The sequence below is a fragment of the Micropterus salmoides genome, unplaced genomic scaffold (genome assembly GCF_014851395.1).
Source record: "Micropterus salmoides isolate LMB-PRFRI ecotype aquatic unplaced genomic scaffold, ASM1485139v1 Ms_hic_scaffold_10, whole genome shotgun sequence".
NCBI lineage: Eukaryota > Metazoa > Chordata > Actinopteri > Centrarchiformes > Centrarchidae > Micropterus > Micropterus salmoides.
Window position 1 is genome coordinate 33,143,267 of NW_024040041.1, and position 24,271 is coordinate 33,167,537.

General features: G+C 44.5%; 1 protein-coding gene across 5 annotated transcripts in view; it reads right to left on the reverse strand.

Annotated features, from left to right (window-relative positions):
- Nucleotides 1–24,271, reverse strand: part of LOC119895441 (caskin-2-like) — a 96,194-nt gene that overhangs the window by 37,871 nt on the left and 34,052 nt on the right. For all 5 annotated transcript variants that reach the window (XM_038708604.1, XM_038708596.1, XM_038708578.1 and 2 more), the window contains 3 exons: nucleotides 20,870–20,921; nucleotides 3,373–3,470; nucleotides 1,715–1,860 (listed from right to left, as the gene is read on the reverse strand). In XM_038708604.1, the coding sequence (XP_038564532.1) occupies nucleotides 1,715–1,858 (144 nt within the window). In that variant the 5' untranslated portion in view covers nucleotides 1,859–1,860; nucleotides 3,373–3,470; nucleotides 20,870–20,921. The remainder of the gene's footprint in view (nucleotides 1–1,714; nucleotides 1,861–3,372; nucleotides 3,471–20,869; nucleotides 20,922–24,271) is intronic.

The following is a 24,271-nucleotide window of genomic DNA, read 5'->3' on the forward strand; positions in this document are numbered from 1 at the left end:
TACACGCTCGGGCTGAATAAACAAAGCCGTCCGCCGTGTGTTTTTATCTCTGCAGGGACCCTGCAGGGCGGATTACAGCGACAGAAGAGGAGATTTCAACACGGTGCAATAAAAAAAGACTTCAAGTGGAATCTGCAGCTTTAAAAACAGATGGACTTAAGGCGGATTTAAGGCGGACTGTTAACGCTGGAACTGTGTTTAAACTGTATAAAAACAAACAAAAAGACAACAAAAGAGGAGACAGATGAAATTTAATCTTTGCTTTCCCGCTGTTACCACCATGCAGAGCGTGCACAGACTTAAAAACTTACACAAATATGAATATTATAAATTTATATCCATAAATTAGAGTCCCTTGCTCCAACAACAGCAAACAAACTACTCACAATATTAAGTGTGTTACGGAAAAGTAGTATGTATGTATGTTTGTAAAGGTCCTGAAGTCAAAATCTTACTTAAGTAAAGGGTGAAGAGTAGAATAGAGTATCAAAACATGTACTTTAGGCAGAACAGCGGCCTTCTTTGATCATTTATATGCCTTTTCAGCCAATAATTGAGTCATAAAAATTCAACCTGTTTTTAATTTGTTTAACTTATTTAAAAAATACTACACAAACCTTTTCTGCAACTTGAAACGAGAAAGAAGATTTAAAGAAAATACTTTCTTTTCTATTCTTAATGCTCCAGCAGATATAAAATAAGACTTATATATAATATAAAACGAAGCAGATGTTGTGCATCACATTTTGTATTAATAGCCTTGATCTGAAAAGTAAGCTCTAATAATGGGGTGGACTAAAATTCCGAAATGTATACAGCAGAAGTAAAAACTGCTCAGCTGAAGTACCAGTATTTAAGTGCAGTACTTAAATAAATGAGCTACTTTCCTCCTCTGTATGGGGTAAAGAGTAATAAACAAACAACATGTTGATGTGTGTAGTGTTTTTTAATCTGACGCTTTGTGAAGCTGCAGACTGTAAACATAAACTAGATTCATCTTAATCCTCCTGACCTGTAACAGCTGTGTGATAATACAGAAAACCCCTGCAGTTCATTTCACCAGCCACCCCTCACATCTCGTCACTGATCACACCCCCCCCCACCTAGAACCTGATCACCCCAAATCTCCTAAAAATGTAGGTTAATTATACATCTGACCCGTTTTAAACAGTCATGCTGTCGTCCTTGTGTGACAGACCTGCTCGCCAATCACAAGCCCTACCTTAAAGTATTAAAGCAGTAAAATGTGCCTGTTGTACTAATATGTATTCTCTCATCAGATTATTATTCCTCATCATTAATGAACCAGCCAAATTTAAAAATACATTAAACAATCCTTCTACTGATAGTAATGAGTAAGTAATGAACAGAAATGTGTCTATAAAACTGTCTGATCAGGTTCTTTACTTATTATTTTACCGGATTGTTCTGATTGGAAACTTTAGGGCTTTATTTTATTTAGACATTGTTCTTGTGTGTCTTTAAATAACGTTTTGTGAAAAACATGTTTATTTTCCACGGCCTCCTTTATCTGCAACAAATACAATACTAAGCTGTAAAGTGTGGTGCAGACATGTCGTGGACGGACAAAATAACGTGAACATCCTGTCTAAAAAGGGCATCTCGTGTCTTAGAGTCAAACAGATAAACGAGCGGCGAGAGGAGAGAGGACAGGCAGCAGACACATAGTGACGTACGATATGTTTGAACTCACCACTTCGTAGTGTCCGTACTGCGCCGCCAGGTGCAGAGGGATGTGTCCGTCCAGGGAAACGCCGTTGACTGACGCTCCTGAGCGAAGCAGCATCAGGACCGATTCAGCTTTCCCCTGCCAGGCTGCGTAATGCAGCGGACGCATTCCTGCACAGATCACACACACTTTATCATTTACCCCATGAAAAGTCACCCACTCAATGGATAAACTTTAATCAATCAGTTGTGGAAGAAGTCACATTATGGAGAATGGCCCATTTCAGAATAATCTACTGTATCTCACAAAAGTGAGTACACTCCAATTTGGTTATTTTGAGGTGACAGCAAATTTACACGGTTATACAAGCTGCACACTCACTACTTTACATCGTATCAAAGTGTCATTTCCTCAGTGTTATCACATTAAAAGATATAATCAAATATTTACAAAAATGTGAGCGGTGTCCTCACTTTTGTTGCCAGCGGTTTAGACATTAATGACTGTGTGATGTGTTATTTTGAGGGGACAGCAGATTTACACTGTTATACAAGCTGAACACTCACTACTTTACATTGTAGCTAAGTGTCATTTCTTCAGTGTCGTCACATGAAAAGATATAATCAGATATTTACAACAATTTGAAATGTGTACTCACTTTTGTGAGATACTTTATATTTTGTTATTGATGCATTAATGTGTTCATCACTTTAAAGTTGCAGTTGGTAGAGCTCATTTTAATGACTTTTTATGCTTTTTATACTGCTGGGTAGTTTAATCTGTAAAAATACACAAGAATATATATGTTGATTATATTCTGTATAAATAATCTGAAGTACAAGTACCTCAAAATTGTACTTAGGTACCAAAACAGCTCTCATTAATTATACTCTTTATGTCTTCACTACCGCCACAATACTACATTACTTTATCTGATGTGCTTCAGTCTGACTGTGTGTGTGTGTGTAGAGTAGTGACACACACACACAGTCGAGTCAGCTGTTAATCTGATGTGATAATCTGATACCGTCTACTGTCTGTACACAAACAGGTCATGTGACTCGTGACTGGACGGTGGAAAGGAAAATGACATTTGCTCTTAATGAACCGATTAAGATGAGACGCTGTGGGTGAATAGGGTAAAAACGTTAACGTATAGATATCACCATGAAACTTTCTTAGCTGATTACTCACATTAAGACAAATATTTTTTGTATTACAGGTTTTCTGAAATGTTATGTTTAAATATGCAAATGAGGCAGTATCTAATGAAATATGTGCTAACTTGCATCTATTTCAAGAATTAAGTCAAAGTTATTGTTTTATTTTGTTGACACATTAAACTCAAATGTTTTTACAGAAGGGATTTTGGATCTCTGTTTTTATTACTCCATAAATCAGAAAATACTTTTACTGGGATAAAAAAAAAAAAACAATTTCCGACCTGTTTTTGGGAATAAAATGTTCTATAATTCAGGCTGTGAAGGATATATTAATAAACCCCTCTGTAAAAACCTTCAGAATATAGTCAGTAATAAACTGGAAGTATCAGAGAGCGACGATTACCGGTTTAACGATAAACCGTGGGAAAATTCCCGACAGGTTATTATTAACCGGGACACCTCTTAAGACTCCTGGGCCACGACGACGCCAAGATGTGTGTGTTTGAGTTTGTGTCTAACCGTTGCTGTCCTTGACGTCCACGGTGGCCTGGGCCTCCAGCAGGGCCGACAGCAGCTCCGTGGTCCCTGTGAGAGCAGCGTGGTGCAGGGCCGAAAACCTGAGAGGTCAAAGGTCACAGACAGAGACAGAGAGAGAGCATTATAAACGACCCACAGCAAAGTGGTCATAAAATGCTCGTAGCCCCTGTCAGACGCAGTAAAAGCCACCACATCAGCTCCCAGATCACTCCGTCTCCTCGGATGAGACCTCCTACATTTAAAAACCCCTCTGAAGTTTAACAGGAGAGACAGAGAGTCTCGAGCAGACGATACAGAGACGACAACAGCGCCTGAAATTCAAACTCAGCATGGACCAGAATCAGACCTCCCTCCTCATCGTCCATTTTGTCTTTTTGCATCCTCCTCCTGTGATCAGTATTGGGGGAAAGCCTGCGTCCTCTCTGACAGCCAGCAGGGGGCGACTTAAACCTGCGTCCTCTCTAGCAGCCAGCAGGGGGCGACTTAAACCTGCGTCCTCTCTAGCGGCCAGCAGGGGGCGACTTAAACCTGCGTCCTCTCTAGCAGCCAGCAGGGGGCGACTTAAACCTGCGTCCTCTCTAGCAGCCAGCAGGGGGCGACTTAAACCTGCGTCCTCTCTAGCAGCCAGCAGGGGGCGACTTAAACCTGCGTCCTCTCTAGCAGCCAGCAGGGGGCGACTTAAACCTGCGTCCTCTCTAACAGCCAGCAGGGGGCGACTTAAACCTGCGTCCTCTCTAGCGGCCAGCAGGGGGCGACTTAAACCTGCGTCCTCTCTAGCGGCCAGCAGGGGGCGACTTAAACCTGCGTCCTCTCTAACAGCCAGCAGGGGGCGACTTAAACCTGCGTCCTCTCTAGCAGCCAGCAGGGGGCGACTTAAACCTGCGTCCTCTCTAGCGGCCAGCAGGGGGCGACTTAAACCTGCGTCCTCTCTAGCAGCCAGCAGGGGGCGACTTAAACCTGCGTCCTCTCTAGCGGCCAGCAGGGGGCGACTTAAACCTGAATGTCTCCATCACTTTTTGAAAGCTTTTGTTAAACATGCTTTGAACAACAGCAACGAGAAATGTTAAATAACAAATGAAACAATGGACAATAAGAAAACATGCGATGCAGCTGAAATATAGAAGAAACAAATGTGCATTGTCTAAAAAAAGCAACAAGCTGCTGATTACTGATTTTTATATTTTTATATTTTGAATTGTTACCTGCCATCTTAATTTTGTTTCCCTTCATATAAATAAAGACATTTCCACCATAAATTGCTGCAGAAAATGTCTCCAGAATGCAGGAAAGTAAGTGTTTGATGCTCAAAGTCTTCTTGGGGAGGAACCACAGACTGATATATTTCAGCATCGAATATTTATTCAAAATAATATTAAAATATCTTCTCATCTTGTTCTCGTGACCCAAATGTGCCCTTATGTCTTCACCACTTTACAAGACAAATAAAATGTGACCCGACTAACATTTTACTTTGTATTTAATGTCCGGTCACGTCTGATTCCCAAAAACCAAGATGGCGATGACCAAAAACCGCCTGGAGGCTTTAAAACTGTAGTCCACAAGCCAACGGGTGACGTCACGGCGGCTACGACCACTTCTTTTATACACTCTGCAGGCTCCTGTTTGTTTGCTGGTTACACCTCTGACTATACCGACACCCACACCCGACATCTCAATAATCCTTCACAGGCGCTTTAATTGATTTAATCACCTTTTTTCTTTACCCCGGCGTGTCGGGTCATAACCTGTCTGACTGCATGGCGGGGGTGGATTTATTGGGTAACCTTTTCCCCGACGTGCTGCTCTGACAAGTTACAGTGAAGCAACTAACGCTCGTGATCGATCACAGATCAATTTAATTACTAGATGACATTTAAGAACGACCTCATTAAATGTGTGGCCTTTGCTCTGTGATCGAGCGCCTCTTCTTTTTCACTCCGGAGGTTTTTAGTTCATAAAAATGTCACAAAGTCACCTTTGTTTATTTGTTTGTTTAGTTTTGATTTAATTGATTGCGTTCAGGAGGTCACGGTGCAGAAAGCGTGAGTTTGTCTGGGAAACAAATACCTGGTGTTCTCCGCTGTGTCTGGACTTGACTGGAGGGAGAATCCGATTATTGTGTTACCGCGTGAGTCAGACGTCGACCTGCAGCTACAGGTAGGACACAACACCTGAGAACACGCCGGTCACGCCCACAAAACTCCACCAAATCTGCAGACCCGGGTGTGTGTTCATCAGGTGAGCATCGATACCGTTAACCCTTTCAGTCCCAGATCAAAAACTGCACTACATCATCCTCCCAAAGCCTCGTATCAGCTTCATACGTGTGTGTGTTACGTGATACGTTTTCTTTTCACCAGGGCTCTTTGAAACTGAAGATTTATGTAAAGTGAACAGCTGCAGGAAAGATTTGCATTTTTTCAGAATTTCAAAAGGTGTCTGTGAGGTTTTTGGTGAAACTGACAGCAACTATGGGCTCAAACCAGCCTCGAAACTGATCAAGTGTGGAACTCATGAGACAATTTATGAAGTAAAACAACGAAGATTTTAAGAGAATGGGACACAAACCAAGAGACGGGTCTTCACGGTTGAGTTAGTCCACCAATCAGTGGCCCCAGTGAAAGATTTGTCTGCTTGTATCAGCTTATTTCTCTCCTCTTCCTTGCTCTATTCCTTTGTATCACAGGTTCTTCGTAAGTATCACAGCCTTGAAAGCATGCAGACTACAGCCCGACTGATACTGATGCCGATATTTGAGAAATTTAAAAACCGGGCCAGTCAAAGTGCACGTATGAGCAGGACGCTGAACCCAAAACTGTCCACGATGACTAGATGAGAGGCGCGTTGTAAAGAGCTTCATATTAATGCAAATATATTCATGATTCTCTGTCTGTAGTTTCCTCTGGGTGAACTTTTGCTGTTTATATCAATATAAACTGAATATCTTTCTGTTGGACAGACACAAAAAGACAAAGTCATCTTGGGTTTTAGGAAACTGTACTAAACATTTATCACGATTTCTTTAAGATATAATTGAAGCAAATACATTCAGGGACTATTTTATAGATACACTCCACCTCCTTTGTGAAAAGATCCCAACATGCACCACAGCCGTCCCATCTAAGCGACCTCCCCCCCCACATGTGAAGCTCAGACGGGAGAGGAAATAAAGCTACAGGCTACATGTGGTCGTCTGTAAATAAAGCAGGCAGAGACATTAGAGGAGCGCAGGGGGAAAGAAAGAGGTGAATAAAGGCTGAGAGGGGAGGGCTGTTCTTAGTGCTGCTCTTCCTTCCTCCCTTTCTTTCTGTTGCGTAATGCGAGCGATGGCATTCATGTGGGCGCAGTAACAGACAGCGCCGAGGGCAGCTCCGACAATAATGGATGGAGGTTGCAAAGAGCGGGCGAGAGTGACGGAGGAGGGAAAAGAAGAAATCCTTCAGACGCCACAAAGACTTTAACATGTGAGTCACGAGGGTTTAAAGGGGAACGCTGCAGGCCGGAGTCAGATAATTAGCTGGCAAAGTCCCTGAAGGCTGCTAACGAAGAGACGCTTCATTATTAGGATCACAGAGGTGGAGGAGTCAGTCAGTGAGAGGTGGAGACGAAGCTTGTTTTAATCAGGCTCCATCCACAATACTACGTTTCCGCCTCCCGTCCAGACTAAAACAGAGAAGTTTGAAAACGCTGCTCAAACTCTTTAAAAACGATGACGCTCACGTTTGGCTTCCTGATTGGCTCTCATCAGTCAAGCAAAGCAGAAACAGGATGCTACTGACAGACTTTTAGTTTTGGTGTTTTTATTAAAATATTTAGTGCGATGCAAAGAATTTGCGTCGATGCATTTTAGTAATCGATTTAATCGATGAATCGTTTCAGCCCTATTCGTTGACAACAAATTTAATAATCGATTTGTTCACGACGCCATCGGGCCGTAACGACACCGTCAGCTTAATGGAGTAAAGTTACTAAAACAACACAACATCAGCGCTGCGTTGAAAGCAGTATTTATTTTATTTACACATGCCTAAAACAACCTCAGGTTTAATTTAAAAGCTACATGAGAGGCATTGTGTCACTTTACGGTTCATGATCCGAAATAGTTGATTATTCTTTTCAATAATCGATATCAAAATCGTCGTTAGTTGCATCCCTAGTTGTCGTCTTCCGGCCTTAATTATTTATAGGTGTGTTCTGGCCGCAACATCAATTAAACCAATCAGAGTGTCAGCTTCCTTTCCCTTTAAACACCAGGTAGCACCTGCACCTGGAGCATTGCTCTTTAAATGGTGAATGAAACATAAAAGTGTTGACTGGCAGCAGAGAGAGAGAGAGAGAGAGAGTGAATATGGGCAGAAGTGTTGACGTGATATAAAACCTGATCATGAAGCAGCTCGGCGGCTCGAGTCTGACAGAGGCTGCTGTCAGTCATTTTAAACGTTTCCATGTGTGCAGTGATGTCACAGCAAACATCCTGAGGCTGTAGTAATAAATCTGACAGGACAGACGGGAAACTCTCCAGAGGAATTAAACTTTTAGCTTCTGAAATTATTTTACACTCATTTTGGAGCATTTTTACTGTATGAACGTGGACCAGGACGGGACGATTAGCTGAACCACGTTTTTTTTGGCCTTAATAGTTCCCATGTTTTGTGCTGTAATTATTATTAAAGGTGACTAAAAGTCAGAGTGTCTCCACGATTCTAACTAACAAGTCTAACTGGGAAACTGCTCAGAGCATCAGAGTTAAATAAAGACCTGAACCCTGAATAAAATGATACTCGATCCTCCGGACACATTTAGGCCTCTTACTCCCAGCCCTCGACTCGAGTCACACCAGGTCCAGATTAGATCCGGTCTACTGAGATTCACTCTAATAAGGTTCAGGTAGGTTTGTTACAGATCAGGCGAATCATCTGGAGTCAGGAGCAGAAACATATTTCAGCCACACAGGAACAATATTTTCTACACATTAATCATCTCATCTCACACCCACACGCCCACGCTGGACTAAGCTGTAACTTTTAACACGGTCTGTTAAACCAGCACCAGTTGAGAGTCCCGGTTCCGAGCTGCTGCGAGTTCCCGCAGCAGCTTCAGTGTGTTTAATCCAGTAAGGGGGGCGGGCTCCTGTTTGAGCCTGCAGGCCACCATGCAGGTAGGAACTGAACGCTGAAAGAGGCCGTCAGCACGGAGAGACAATACGTCCTCTGTCTGGTCCTTCAGTCCTGCTCCCCTGACAGACCTGTTAACAGCTCCAGGTCTTTACTTTGCCCCCCCCCACCCCCTCTCTGGAAGAACGAGGCCCTCTGTGACCTCAGCTCTCATCACCACCGGCGCTCGCCATCGAGGAGGAGACAGAGGAGAGGCGGGGGAGGCGGTGACCCTGACCTCCCTCCTCTGCAGCGGGTGAAAGTAACTTTTTCAAGGTACTTGTACTTTACTTGAGAATATCCATTTTATGCTACTTTATACTGTTACTACATGACAGTCTAATACTACTTCTACCACCACTACTGCTACTACTAAAACTACTACAGTCTCTCATTATTTATTTATCTCCACCGGTAAAATGTGATCTGCATCAGATCACATTTTAATACCAGGCGAGACCCCGACGAAGCTCAGATTATAACTCGAACCCTGTTTGTCACTATGAACCAATCAGATTGCTTGATTTGAGTATAAAATTGCAGGAAATGCAATTTTTGTAGTTACTTTCAGATCACAGATTTGCATCCCCTTCCTGTCCAGTGAAAACCCCGTATCTCCAGGTGTTGGTGATAACCTGCAGGAGGAAACGCTCCTTTATGGGCGGAGCAAACCCTCCTCCTCCTTCAGCTAAACAAACTCTCCAAAACCTTCTTGGATCAGCTGGAAAATGCATCGTCACAAAGCTGAAAACAGGCTGTGTTTGATGCATGATGCAGGGGGGCTGGAGCCAATCCCAGCTGGCATCGGGTAAAAGGCGGGGTCCACCCTGGACAGGTCGCCAGTCCATCGCAGGGCCGCACAGAGACACTACTCGCACTCACATCTAGGGACAATTTAGAGTCACCAGTTAACCTGCATGTCTTTGGACGGTGGGAGGAACCCGGAGCACCGGGGGAGAACATGCAGACTCCACACAGAGAGGCCTCGAACCCACGACATGCGAGGCGACAGTGCTAACCACTGCGCCGCCGTGCCGCACATAACAGGAAATAAAGGAGTTAAAACATACAGCAGTAAAATGCAACGTAATGCAGCAGGAATATTAACAATTTACTGCAACATGAGTACTTTCATACTGTAAGTACATTAAACTGATAATACTTACATACCTGCGTCTAAATAAGTTTTGGATGCAGGACTTTTACTTGTAGTGGAGTATTTTCTCAGTTTATACTGTGATCCAGGCCGGCTTTATAAAGTCAGCAGTGCTCTTCTGGTTGTGTTCATCTCTGCCTCCTTTTTGTTTGTTATTTGCAAACCCGCAGTACACGCTACACAGCCGCGGTGATTCATATCCGAGATGGACAACACTGATCTCGTTTTTAATAATATACACCCCGGTTTGTGAGTCTGAGCCGACATGGAGGCCTTTCACTGACCCTTCGCAGACCGGATGCTGAAGCGCTCACTCCCAGTCTCACTTCAGTGCAAATGAGTTATGCCTTTTCCCCTCAGCGGTCCGAACACGTCGCTGTGAGAGCCGAGCAGCTAAAACAGCAGGAAAACAAGGCGGAGATGTTTACAGTGCGTTCATGTTCACGGCTCTGAGTTTGCTTTATTTGCTTTACGAGACAAAAAGGGAGGTTTTGTTGGCGGTTTACTAAGAACATTTACAAGCAGCTCTTTATGAGAGCAGGACGGGCGTGTTGGCACACGGAGAACATTTACAGACCTGATCACACACTTCCTCTGGAATTATTATTATTATTATTATTATTATGAATACAACAGTCGATTCTGGCTGCGTCTCATATCATTTAAAGTGTACTGAGCTGGTTTCATTATATTTCAGGGTCTTAAATCTTTGATAACCAGGTGTTTTTATTGGTGGAACTTCTGGTCATTCACAACTACAGAGTATAAAAATCTTGTAATACTTTTACTCAAAAAATTATACAAATTTCTTTTTTAAATAGACTTTTATTTCTATTAAGTTTTACAACCTGTTATTCTTCAAACTGACTGCAACTTACACTCTTTTATTATTTCATCTGTACCAAGGTGTAGTAACAACAGCCGCCCAGGTGTAGTAACAACAGCCGCCCGGGTGTTTTAACAACAGCCGCCCAGGTGTAGTAACAACAGCCTCCCAGGTGTTTTAACAACAGCCGCCCAGGTGTTTTAACAACAGCCTCCCAGGTGTTTTAACAACAGCCTCCCAGGTGTATTAACAACAGCCTCCCAGGTGTTTTAACAACAGCCGCCCAGGTGTATTAACAACAGCCGCCCAGGTGTTTTAACAACAGCCGCCCAGGTGTTTTAACAACAGCCTCCCAGGTGTATTAACAACAGCCTCCCAGGTGTTTTAACAACAGCCGCCCAGGTGTATTAACAACAGCCGCCCAGGTGTTTTAACAACAGCCGCCCAGGTGTTTTAACAACAGCCTCCCAGGTGTATTAACAACAGCCGCCCAGGTGTTTTAACAACAGCCGCCCAGGTGTTTTAACAACAGCCGCCCAGGTGTATTAACAACAGCCGCCCAGGTGTTTTAACAACAGCCTCCCAGGTGTTTTAACAACAGCCGCCCAGGTGTTTTAACAACAGCCTCCCAGGTGTATTAACAACAGCCGCCCAGGTGTTTTAACAACAGCCGCCCAGGTGTTTTAACAACAGCCTCCCAGGTGTATTAACAACAGCCGCCCAGGTGTTTTAACAACAGCCTCCCAGGTGTATTAACAACAGCCGCCCAGGTGTTTTAACAACAGCCTCCCAGGTGTTTTAACAACAGCCTCCCAGGTGTAGTAACAACAGCCTCCCAGGTGTTTTAACAACAGCCGCCCAGGTGTTTTAACAACAGCCGCCCAGGTGTTTTAACAACAGCCGCCCAGGTGTTTTAACAACAGCCGCCCAGGTGTAGTAACAACAGCCGCCCAGGTGTAGTAACAACAGCCGCCCAGGTGTAGTAACAACAGCCTCCCAGGTGTAGTAACAACAGCCGCCCAGGTGTTTTAACAACAGCCGCCCAGGTGTTTTAACAACAGCCGCCCAGGTGTTTTAACAACAGCCTCCCAGGTGTTTTAACAACAGCCGCCCAGGTGTAGTAACAACAGCCTCCCAGGTGTTTTAACAACAGCCGCCCAGGTGTAGTAACAACAGCCTCCCAGGTGTTTTAACAACAGCCTCCCAGGTGTTTTAACAACAGCCTCCCAGGTGTTTTAACAACAGCCTCCCAGGTGTTTTAACAACAGCCGCCCAGGTGTTTTAACAACAGCCGCCCAGGTGTTTTAACAACAGCCGCCCAGGTGTTTTAACAACAGCCGCCCAGGTGTATTAACAACAGCCTCCCAGGTGTTTTAACAACAGCCGCCCAGGTGTTTTAACAACAGCCTCCCAGGTGTTTTAACAACAGCCTCCCAGGTGTATTAACAACAGCCGCCCAGGTGTTTTAACAACAGCCGCCCAGGTGTTTTAACAACAGCCGCCCAGGTGTTTTAACAACAGCCTCCCAGGTGTTTTAACAACAGCCGCCCAGGTGTAGTAACAACAGCCGCCCAGGTGTTTTAACAACAGCCTCCCAGGTGTTTTAACAACAGCCGCCCAGGTGTTTTAACAACAGCCGCCCAGGTGTATTAACAACAGCCTCCCAGGTGTTTTAACAACAGCCGCCCAGGTGTTTTAACAACAGCCGCCCAGGTGTTTTAACAACAGCCGCCCAGGTGTTTTAACAACAGCCGCCCAGGTGTTTTAACAACAGCCGCCCAGGTGTTTTAACAACAGCCGCCCAGGTGTAGTAACAACAGCCGCCCAGGTGTTTTAACAACAGCCGCCCAGGTGTTTTAACAACAGCCGCCCAGGTGTTTTAACAACAGCCGCCCAGGTGTATTAACAACAGCCTCCCAGGTGTTTTAACAACAGCCGCCCAGGTGTTTTAACAACAGCCTCCCAGGTGTTTTAACAACAGCCTCCCAGGTGTATTAACAACAGCCGCCCAGGTGTTTTAACAACAGCCGCCCAGGTGTAGTAACAACAGCCGCCCAGGTGTTTTAACAACAGCCTCCCAGGTGTTTTAACAACAGCCGCCCAGGTGTTTTAACAACAGCCGCCCAGGTGTAGTAACAACAGCCGCCCAGGTGTTTTAACAACAGCCTCCCAGGTGTTTTAACAACAGCCGCCCAGGTGTTTTAACAACAGCCGCCCAGGTGTATTAACAACAGCCTCCCAGGTGTTTTAACAACAGCCGCCCAGGTGTTTTAACAACAGCCGCCCAGGTGTTTTAACAACAGCCGCCCAGGTGTAGTAACAACAGCCGCCCAGGTGTTTTAACAACAGCCGCCCAGGTGTTTTAACAACAGCCGCCCAGGTGTAGTAACAACAGCCGCCCAGGTGTTTTAACAACAGCCGCCCAGGTGTAGTAACAACAGCCGCCCAGGTGTTTTAACAACAGCCGCCCAGGTGTTTTAACAACAGCCGCCCAGGTGTAGTCGGTGATCCATTTTAGCATTTTGCAGAGAAACACGGAGCGTTCTTTTCTATTACGTTACAAGACACGCAAACGGTTGATATTTCACAAGCAGGGAGCAGGTAAAGCAACACCAGTGCAGATGTCATGCGTTAGCCGCCACACGTTGGTTTCGTTCTGATGGGCTACGCTATTAACGAGCCTCCAGACAGAAAGAGGCGGGGCAAGCAGGCGTGTTTCCAACAGAGGTGTAGGTGTGAGTGCGTGGGGAAAAGAGAAGAGGGAGCTGATGCAATCAGTGAGTAAACACTGAAACTGGGTGAAGGTTGAAGCAGAATAAAAATGGTGAAATAAGCTACTAGAAATAGAAAATATGCCCCGCCCACCACCTCCCACCCCTCACTTATTTGCATTTGTTTAAAATTTTAAAAGGTTTTAAATAAGCTGCTGAAAATGTCTGGCCCATTTTCATTTCCTGGATTTAAAATCTGGCCCAGTTAGATTTGTCTTTGAACCGTCCTGGTCTGCAGCATTGAGACGAGGACTGAATGAGTTTCTGTTACAGCAGCCGTCCGGGTTCTCGTCCCTCCTCAGATGTGTGACGCCCGGGGTCCCCTCCCCCCCCCGGACAAAAGGCCAGAGCTCCCACCATCACAGCAATTCACAGGGACCCCATTCCAGCTCCGCTCTCCATAGAAACGCATCCAAACAGAGACGTCGGCACAGACTCAAATACTAATTTGTCTCACGGGGACGCAGAAAAGAAGCGCCCTTTAGACCCCGTGTGTGTTTGTTTCTCACACATCGCACGTCAATAAAGACAAATATTCTCAGTGATAAATGGCCGACCTGCACAAACACTAACGCTCCCTTAATAACGCTGATTTATGTGCGAGGCCACCGCGGTTTCACCTCCACGCCTTCCTCAGGTCCGTCCGCATGTCCAAACACTTTGCTTCTCTCACCAGGATAAAACTTTCCCTCCAATCACAGCATGAGGCTGCAGGTCTGTCGAAACACCTGGAGAGGAGGGGCCGCAGTCTCCCTCAGCTCGTCAGCGAGGCTGTAATTAATCCGCGCTGGAGAATCTGTGCTGAAAACTTGGCGAAATCCAAAACTCTCCGAGCCAGGAGGGAAAGTATGTCAGCTATTGTTCAGAGGTTTTTTTGGCGAGGCGAGCTGGATGCCTTTCTGTTTCATTAAACATAACCTCCGGCTCCGTTCTTCTTCTGTGGATCCATTCTGAAAGTTACCGTTTTACTTGTTCAGAGTGTTAACAACATCTCTCTGTCAACAAGATGCTCGACAAAAGGCGCCGTTTCCTCCGGAGAGTTTAAAGCTCTGATGAATAAATTAACCGGGAAACACTCATAGAGCTCAGACCCCCCCGACTAGGCTGCACAAGTTTCCTGCATTAATGTGTTTTAATGACAGAAATATGGATCCAGATCTGCATGGAAACACAGTGATAGACAGATCAGGGCATTATTGTTCACGACTCGAATAATAAAAAGCCTTTAATCCATATAACCCAGAAGCAACCAGAGGTGATCGAGCCTTTGGTGTAGCTGCCCCTAACCTGTGGAACAACCTGCCAGTCCAGATCAGAACCGCCCAAAATCTCTTTTCTTTGGCATTTCCCAATTTTAATATCACTATTTATAAAATTCTGTATATTATAATGTTTTATTGCTGTACTTTTACTGTGTAATTACTCTTTGTTGTTGTATTTTTTAACCTGTGAAGCGCCTTGGTCAACCTTGGCTGTCTTAAGTGTGCCACATAAATAACATTGATATTGATATAAGTATATGCAGCGCGCTGTTACCAGAGATGTTTTATAGAGGAGACACGCCACCCAATCACAACCTCAATACAACTCTATGGGGAAAGCCCGTAACGGCAAAGATGGCGGTTATCCCGCCCCTCCCGCTAGAAAGCCAATCACTGCTTTTAACAGCCAACGCAGGAAACATATTTCAGCCAAATCGTGTGGCTCCACTGACGTAAGGGTCTGTTTTACTTCTACTAGAACGCTTATTTCGGGGCAAAGTCGTCAAACTTTTTCAGAGATTTTTATTAGATTTCACTGCTGATTTTACTCATATATTTTTTTATGTCCTGGTGACCAGTGAAAGTGCAGTTCTGGCTCTCTGCCCATTCATTCAGACAGGAGCCTGGTCTTGTCGGTCCGAAATATCTCCCCGGAGGCGTTGCCAAGATGGCGGCTGAGTGGCATGACTTGCCTATAAGTACTTTGGTATTTCGAGAATTTCCCGCGCACCTCGCGGCCGGTGACGCTCATTTGTGCTGAGAAAAGAGGTGGATGCAGATCTGGGCAGGCAGCCTTCATCATCTGTTCTGCTGAATTATGCATTCACCTCTTAAATCAAACGGGGTTATCACCGCATTTTTTTGCTGAGTCTCAGTGAACGCTGCTTCTACTGAGTTTAATTAAATATTAACGACTCTAAACGTTCATAAACTATATACTTCGAATCATTTATCCCCATTGATGAACCCCACAAAGGGTATTATAGCGTTTAAAAGCATTATTGAAACACATTTCTGAGGACCTCTCTCCATTTTTCTAACATCAGTGGCCATCAGGTCCAAGCGACTGGTTTTGTTTCTGGTTTGGAACCCAGGCGTCTTGTTTATTACAGCCATGTGTAACGTCAACTACTGACGTAACGGCGCTCGCCGTAGCCTGGTTTACTCGCTCCAAACCAGCTGATGGCAACGCACGTATTTCGCATTTACTATTTTTTGTAAAAAAAAATTTGCGGCATTTGAAAAGTACGCTTAAAATTCTCATGACAATTGGATGGAAACATGGCTACTGTCGTGCAACCTGCTCGCGCTGTGGACAAGTGAAGACGACGTGATTTGATTTGTGCAGATCGCAAAGTGGAGGAAGAGAGAGAAAATAGCGAGGGAGGAAGAAGAGACGGAGAGAAAGACAGAAAGTGTCCAGGATCTGGGAAAAGAAAACAGAACCGGCCGACCAAAGCAGCACCACGGCTTCAGCATCAAAGCAGAGCAAAGATCCGGTCTACACATCGAGTCCACGGAGCGGGCCGCAAACAAGCTAACGTTAGCATTTAACCTAAATCACGATGTCTAGTTGAGATGAAGGCAAAACAAAAGTAAAGGCTCAATGTAGAAACGTGTGTTTGTTGTTGTTCTCTGAACGTTACAGTGATATGAGTTACACCGCTGATCCCGGTACAGGGAGCGCCAAGCCAAAGTATTTCTCATCCAATTAATCGATGAAATAATCTGTAGAATACTCGATTACTGCAATAATCGTTAGCTGCAACCCACGATCTTTCCAAAACGTTCCTGAACCTAAAAGAAATCATGATTTTCTCGGGTCACTGATGAACTTTCCACCAAATCTTGGAGAAATCCACTAACTCACTAACTAATAACTACACCAATTATATCAATACCTGTCAACATTTGCCAGGTGACACATTTCGGGCCCAAACGTATTGCCATGGTAGCGACCTGTCAATCACCTTGTAGCCCCGCCCTAAAGCCTCCCCTGCTTCCTGGTCTCTGTTCCTCTAAATGGGACCATAATTTACTAAATGAACATCATGCTGTGTTGAAGAAGACTTGAAACTAGCGACTGAGACCATAAACTCATCAGGAAAGTGTTTACTGAGGGAATAAATCAGCTGACAAGTAGAAACAGTTTCTCAGAGACTTCTATACAATCACACTTCTTTCTGCAGCCGCTGGAGTCACCCCCTGCTGACTGCTGGAGAGGACGCAGGTTTAAAGCCCTGGATATACTTGCTTTTTAACATTGCGTAGGCGTAGACAGGCGTCGGCGACGCAAACGGCATTGTTCACATGCTTGCCTGCGTACTTTGCATGTACCTGGAGGATTAAACCTGAATCCACTAGGGGGCAGATCAGGACCGGATCATCCCTCGCCGACACAGGATCATCTTCCTCAGAATTTGCACTGCGTAAACAAACCAATCACGGCGACACTCGAGCAGGTTTTGATTTTAACGAGACATCGTAACGAGACATCGTAACGAGACATCGACATCGTAACGAGACAACAAGACATCGTAACGAGACATCGTAACGAGAGACATCGTAACGAGAGACATCGTAACGATCTCGGTAACTGCGAACTAGCTCCAGGAGTTTTATTGTAAACGCCATAAATCTCCTTTTTTTAAAGTCTGCTGCTGATCTTCTTCTTCTTCTTCTTTTGGTTTTAATGGCGTTTGGCAAACCAACTGCACACCGCCACCACCTGGGCTGGTGTGTGGAACAGGAGATTGACGTACTGCCACCACATTCACGTGCGGAATTACATCTCGCGGACACGTAGCGTTAATTTCTGGGGACGTGCACCACCTTTTGGAGCGCATCAAGTACAAGTACATCCAGGGCTATAGGCTCTGCAGCACTGGCTTCACTTTTCAGACTCTGTTCAGGTTCCTTCTTGGTTGAGCTTTGGACATTGTTAACCTGAACCTGACGGGTTAATCTCGGTGGATCGGGAGCGTATCAACTCGTGCTGACACGATTAGTCCATTAATCTAGCAACAACTATTTGGAGAGATGAATCATTTAGTCGAGCAAAGACATGTGAAACATTCTGTGGCTGCAGCCCAACGTCTCAGACCTGACTGCACAACCGGTGAAAAAGAACAACCTTTCATCCTCAGAGACGTTACACCAGCCTGAAAGCTTCTCCACGTCTTCAGCTGAGTCACTCCTGGACGCTCTCACTGCAGCGACACAGCGAGGAAACCAAAGGAAAAAAATAAAAATGTACCCGTGAGAACGCAGCCCTCCTGTTTGCTGACTGTATCAACATGATCTCACATCAACAAATGAAGACGTGCCGGCCCAAGACTGGGGCATTGTGGGAAGTTGCATGTTATGGGTGTTGTGTTTAGATGCAGCCGTGTGATTACAGCAGCTCCGCCAGCAGCGCTGATGAATAATGAAGAACCTTTTCCTGCCTGAGATCCACGTCCCTGTGGAGGCCATTAGCACCAACACAGCACCAATTACAGACATGCAAATGTTGTTCCCAAACACACCACAGAGCTGGAGCCAGACAACGTTTTAATGTCCCGTCACTCGCCGCATCCAAATATCTAAACTGCTAACAAATTCTGTTTTACTTGAGTAAAAGCACAGATACCTGTGCTAGATATTACTCCACTAAAAGTCTTTAGTTTTAACTTCTACCTGAGTAAAAGCACAGATACCTGTGCTAGATATTACTCCACTAAAAGTCTTTAGTTTAAACTTCTACCTGAGTAAAAGTACAAAAGCACCTGTTTTTAAAAACACAAAAGTAAAAAGTACTATAAGTATGGTTCTGTTTGTCAGGGGTTGACGTCGTTTCAGCTGTACTTTTATATTACTATTTATATTCATTTTTTTAACCGTTTTGTGTGTAAAAATCTTACTAAGTACCTGAAGCTGTCAGATAAATGTAGATAATGTGGTGCAGTCGAAGTAGAAAAGAAAACACTCAAGTAAAGTACAAATACCTCTAATTTGTACTTACGTACAGTACTTGAGGTAGCTCTGCGATGATATCTGGTAATCTGACGTGACTCACCAGCAGTTCAATTAATCTATCATGTTTATTTGTCACAAAAAGAGTTTAGTCCATTTCAGCAGCCACATTAAGACGATTACAAAGTCAGCCTGCTGCCACCTGAAGGACCGATCAGAACGCTGAGTCCTCAAAGTGGATCACATCAGTCCAGTTCTGAGGTCTTTACACCGGCTTCCTGTCTGTCAGAGATCTGGTTTTAAAATCCCGCTGCTGGTTTATAAAGCACTGAGTAGCTTAGGGCTGATCTTCTGCTACGTCGTGAACCATCCAGACCTCTCAGCTGGTCTGGGATCAGGTCTGCTTCCTGTGAGCCAAACCTAAACCTGGAGAAGCAGCGTTCAGTTTTTCTGCTCCAGAAAACTGGAACAAACTCCCAGAAAACTGCTTTTAAATCACACCCGAATACTTTTTATGTTGTTATTTTCTATTTAACTCTTTTTAATTGTATTTAAATGATCTTTTTATATTTCCTACGTTGCTTTTATGTTTTATATAAAGCGCTTTGAGTCGCCTTGTTGTAAAAATGTGCAACACTAATAAACTTGCCTTGCCTTACATACACTAACCGTCAAATCTAATGCCATGATAACAATAATGAGAAGTAATGTTGACAGTAACGTACTGTAAGTGAACCTCAGTAAATTCCTCTGGTTTTCTACACACAAAAAATATTAAACTATAATTTTAAACTATCAAAATATGAATTTATCTTTTTTTTTTCATCCACGTGACTTCCTAAACATTTTTATTGTGATAAAAAATTAAATTAGTCCAATACAACTTGTCTGACATCAAATCTCATGTCATGTTTTCATATTGTTTTGCAGCCCTGATCAGGTGCACAGATCTCTAAGTATTGATTAGTGACAACAGAGGCCGTTTGTCTCTACATCAACCTTGTCCTGACTCATGCTTCAGACGCTTCAGCTGTCAACGCAGCATTAAGTCATCCTGGGTTTTTTTTGTAAACACTCCTATCTAATGGACTGCGGTCCAGCCCTCTGCCCCCTGACCTTTGGCCCCGCTGGGTCCCCCCCTCCGCCCTCTAAAGGGACCAACAAAGAGCACTTGACGACGTCTCAGTGCTGATGCGCCGGCCCACGGTCTCTCTGACTCTTCAGTTTTACAGCTCTCTCAGCTCGTCGTCCCTCTTTGAGCTTTTGTTACGACAGCAGTGTTGACTTAGAGCTGAAAAGGGCTGCGAGTTGTTTTAGCAGAAGGCCATTAAATCACACAGGCTGAGTCCCGAGCCGAACTCTGACAGACTGACGACTTCCAGTGCATTTTGTTCAGGCAGCTTTTTGTGTTTAAAGTCCGGTGTTCTTCTATACTTTTCGTCTTGTCGACAAACTTCACGCCCGTTGGTTCCTACTGAAGTAGTAAATATATTAATACTATAAAAGGGACTATTTCCGGCGGCGGATGAATCCGCTTGTGGTGCCGTTTGTGGCAGCGTGACGGGGTGTGTGTGTGTGTGTTCATGCTGATCAAAAAGCACGAGGTGAATCTAACGGCGCTTACTCGCTGCCGGCACCAGCTCAACTCACCTCGACTCAATTCGCTTTCTGTGCCGCCGTCCTCCATTTCCCATTAAATGAGCCACTACGTTTCGTCAGCAACCAAACAGAGGACCGTAATACCAACGAAGTAACAGTGTCGTTACAGTTATTATCTCACAATCTCTGGCTCAACTATTTAAAAACGCAAAACTAGGGGCTTGACAGTCCACAAACCAACGAGTGACGCCACGGCGGCCACCTCCACTTCTGTTATACAGTCTATGATCTGTATGAAAGTGATCGATCTGCCCTGCAGCCAGAAATATTGCTATAAAACCAATATATATCCGAGAGGTAGCCGCTGAGACGAGACTCTTCTGAGCCGGGAAGGAGGCCGTTAAGAGGAAATAACAGTACGATGTTACATGACGGATAATAAGAACTTGTAATAAAGAGAAATATTGATGAGCAGAGACTAAACTTTTCTCCTTCGAGGCTCCTGAGCTTCGAGCGGGAAACCTAACCAGCCAGCGTTTCACCTCCTGACCAGAGGCTCGGGGTTCAAACTGAGACATGAAACACACAAAACTGAATCTGCTGACCAAACACATTTCAGCCTTCCAGTTCCCAGAGTTACTGCAGAGTGGAAACTGTTTTATAGATGCAGAGGGAGCGCTGTAACGACTGGAGCGCCCTCGCTGCCAGAAACGTGTCCAGATAATGTCTTGTTTTATAGTTTTGACTTCATCGCTTACCCATCTGTGTCCTGGTAGTTCACATTGAGTCTCTTGGTGGAACCCAGCAACTCTGAAAAACACAGAACAACACAGAACATTAATATACGATCATCATAAGACGCTCTGGAACCTCTTGTCTGTGAATCAAGAGTCTTACAAAACCTCCTCGAAAGGGAGGCCAATACAGATGAAACCACCAATCACAGCGCAGGCAGGAATGATATGTGTCTGCGTTTCTTTTGATTTTGAAGTTGAAAAAAGGAAACTCCAGCTTTTGTTTGTACATATATTGCCCAGAGGTTTTCAGCTAAATGCCTCCTCGATATATTTCCCACCCACTCCACCAGCGTCCCAACCAATCCTACATCCTGGTATCGACAAATCTCTAATCTAACACGACGACGCCGATTTATAACATGATGCAGGCTAGTAGCTACGATTTCTGGACACTTTTGATTGTAAAAAAAAGTTCTTAGCTATCTTAAATATCTGACAAATGAAGGTTCTCGGTCACGTTCACGAGACAAAAAACGCTGTTAATCCATTTTTTCTATGAAGCAGCATTTTCAACAGCTACACTCTAAAAAACAAACAAACAAAAAACGTTTTTAGAAATTACGTTAAAAATAGCAACAATAAAAGACTATTAAATTCAAAATAGTATTTCACCATAGCAGACACACTGAATTACCCTGAATTTACATTACATACATTTTGGTAAAAATTAAAGGGAAAATACCATAAAGCCACCAGAAAGTATTTACCCTAAAATAAACGGTATCCTACTGTCTAAATGTCAGATTTAGCTGATGTGTACATTTAAATTTACAGTATAAAACCATTCAACATTCAGCAAAAACACAACTTCATTCCTATGAAAATAAGATGTTAAAAATATAGTTTATGTTTCTTAAATCATTTCAAGGTAAGAAATTCTGTAGAGTCTGCGGTAAATGCGTGACTTTTGGGTTTGTGGTGTTTCTAATTATGTATTTTTACAGGTTTACTTCAAACTTGACTTTCTTGACTTAGATTAGGCTGTCTTTGAAATTGAGAAATATCAAACGTGTAATTCAGGGCACAATTCAAAAGGGATCAAGTTTTTTCTCATGGCGCGAAGGGATGGACTACCGTCCAATCAGAGATCCAGTACAGTATTAAATATACGGACGCCTTGGTAGAAAACACAGATCTCCTTCATCACATAAAAAAAAGAAATTGATTGGAAAAGTTAATCAATGACTAACGTTACTGTTCGGTTGCTGAGGTAAATGACTAGACAAAGCTCTGACAGATCTGATAAGCCCTGTTGATTTGCAGTCTGTTCACTCAGGATGTTCTAATCTGCTAATCGAATTGACCAAAATGGCCCAGCAACCAGTCCGCGGCGCCAGGAGTCCCGAACTTTTGCCTGAAACTGGAAATACTCAAGTAAAACCGCCATACATTCAGCACTATCGCTGAGTAAATGTGCATTTCCTATTATCAGTATAGTAATAATGTGTAAACGTGATGCTGCCACCATCTGAGATCTGCACGTAGGCAGCTCAGCGTCCCTGCTGTCAGTGTTCTTGGTAAAAGTATGCGTAACATCTAACGTTTGTGATGGCTTTAAGAATAAAGAGGGAGTGTTTGTGTGGCGGGTTTAACCGGCAGACGCCCTGCGGGACGACGGGACAACACAGACAGCAGGCGACTGCAGGAACCCACCGGAGACTCCGGGTCCACCTCAGGCTCCTGAACTCTCTCTTTCCACTGCAGACAGGAGATATCTGTTTGTTTCCTGCTGAGACTTTATTCACCAGATCATAAATCCTCCTTCGTGTCTTTCTCTGCTGGACCTCCTGAGGAAGCTTCATTAGCCTCTGACCTGGGTCTGACTCCCTCGGCGAGGTCAGAGGACGGTCCGCTGAAGAACAACAGCTCTTTGATCTGCTGCCAGACAAAAGGCCTCGCTGCTTCTCCTCCTCCAGGTCTTTCCGCCACAGACTCCCACGGTTTGGACAAAGTCTCCGACCTCGTCAAGTGAGACGTCCACAAGCAGCTCTATGGCCTCATTCGGACTCCCGGGCGCTGGCATGTTGTGGCATTTAGGCTCTCAAACTGTGCAGTTTCCCCGACAGCCCCGTGCTCTGTTTGGTGCAGTGGTGGGCCGACCTGCGTCTAATCAGCATGTCATTATAATTCCACGGTCACTGACTCGGCGCTGGAAGTCAGAAGGCTGCATTCAGTCTCTCTTGCTTCTGAATCACCACACAATCAGAGTTCTGTGCAGCCGAGTGCGTCACGTAGCAAATTACTTTAACAATTACTAACCCGGTTACTGTCAGTACCCTGATTTTCTGCTGAAACGTGGTTTGTGTAATCAACACTCGGGGATCAGAGGAAGCTGGATTTCTGCTGGAGGGACAGGTGACACGCAAACTGGTGCCTAAAAAGGTCTTCGCATGAGCGTGGCAGAGAAAAAGAATCACAGAGGCAGCAGGGCGGGTTACTAAAGTCCACATAACTGAAGGTGAGTGCGACGCTGCCACGGCGAGCGTTTACTGTCAGAGCCACAGGAGGGTCAAAGGTCAGTCAGCAGGGAAGCATGGGAAAGAGATCCCAGACACTGAATCCACCCACAGCCCAGACCAGCAGACAGCAGCACTCCTCTAATCGGCTTGTAAACATGGCTGTACCCGGCCCCTCAGCCCCCCCAACAATAGAGCTTTTGAAGTATTTAAGATCTCGGGGAAACACGGCAGGCTTTCCCTCTGGGTATCGGAGCGCTGCTTTGATAATGACCTGGATTTTATAATTAATGTGAATAAATCAGCACAAGGCATAAAAACAAAAAATTAAAACCCAGACACTGAACACACACAGAGCAAGAAAACTCTCCTCTCACTGAAAGTCTTTCACTTCATAGCGTGCTAACTAGAAGGCTGTCAAGCCGACAAAAACCTCCGAAGCTTCGTTTCTTCACTTCCTTTCTCCTCACCTGTCAAACTCCTGTCATACAAAAATTAAAACCCCACAAAACTGAGTAGGGTTTAGGAAAAACAGGGCAGGTGGGAAGGTTTCATACGTATATTGTATTTGCCATCAAAGAATGTATTTGTGTCATTAAATATGTATTAAAATAATAAGAAATCAGATATGTGTGGAGTAGGGAAGTCACAAAGACCGATACTTCTGTACCAAGTCGATGCCATAATTCTGAAAACATGACTGTACTCGTTTTTCTACAGCACTGTAGGTAGCGTGGAACCAACACGTGGAAGATGGCGACAAGTGGAGCTGCAGCGGCAGCTTCGGTGTCATGTACGGAAACCGGCGTGAAGTCGACTCAAAATCACCAAAGATGACGATGCAGTTTGCAGCTGAATGTCCAACGCTCCTGTTGCTGTAGGAGGAGTTAGGGACCGTCTGAAAAGC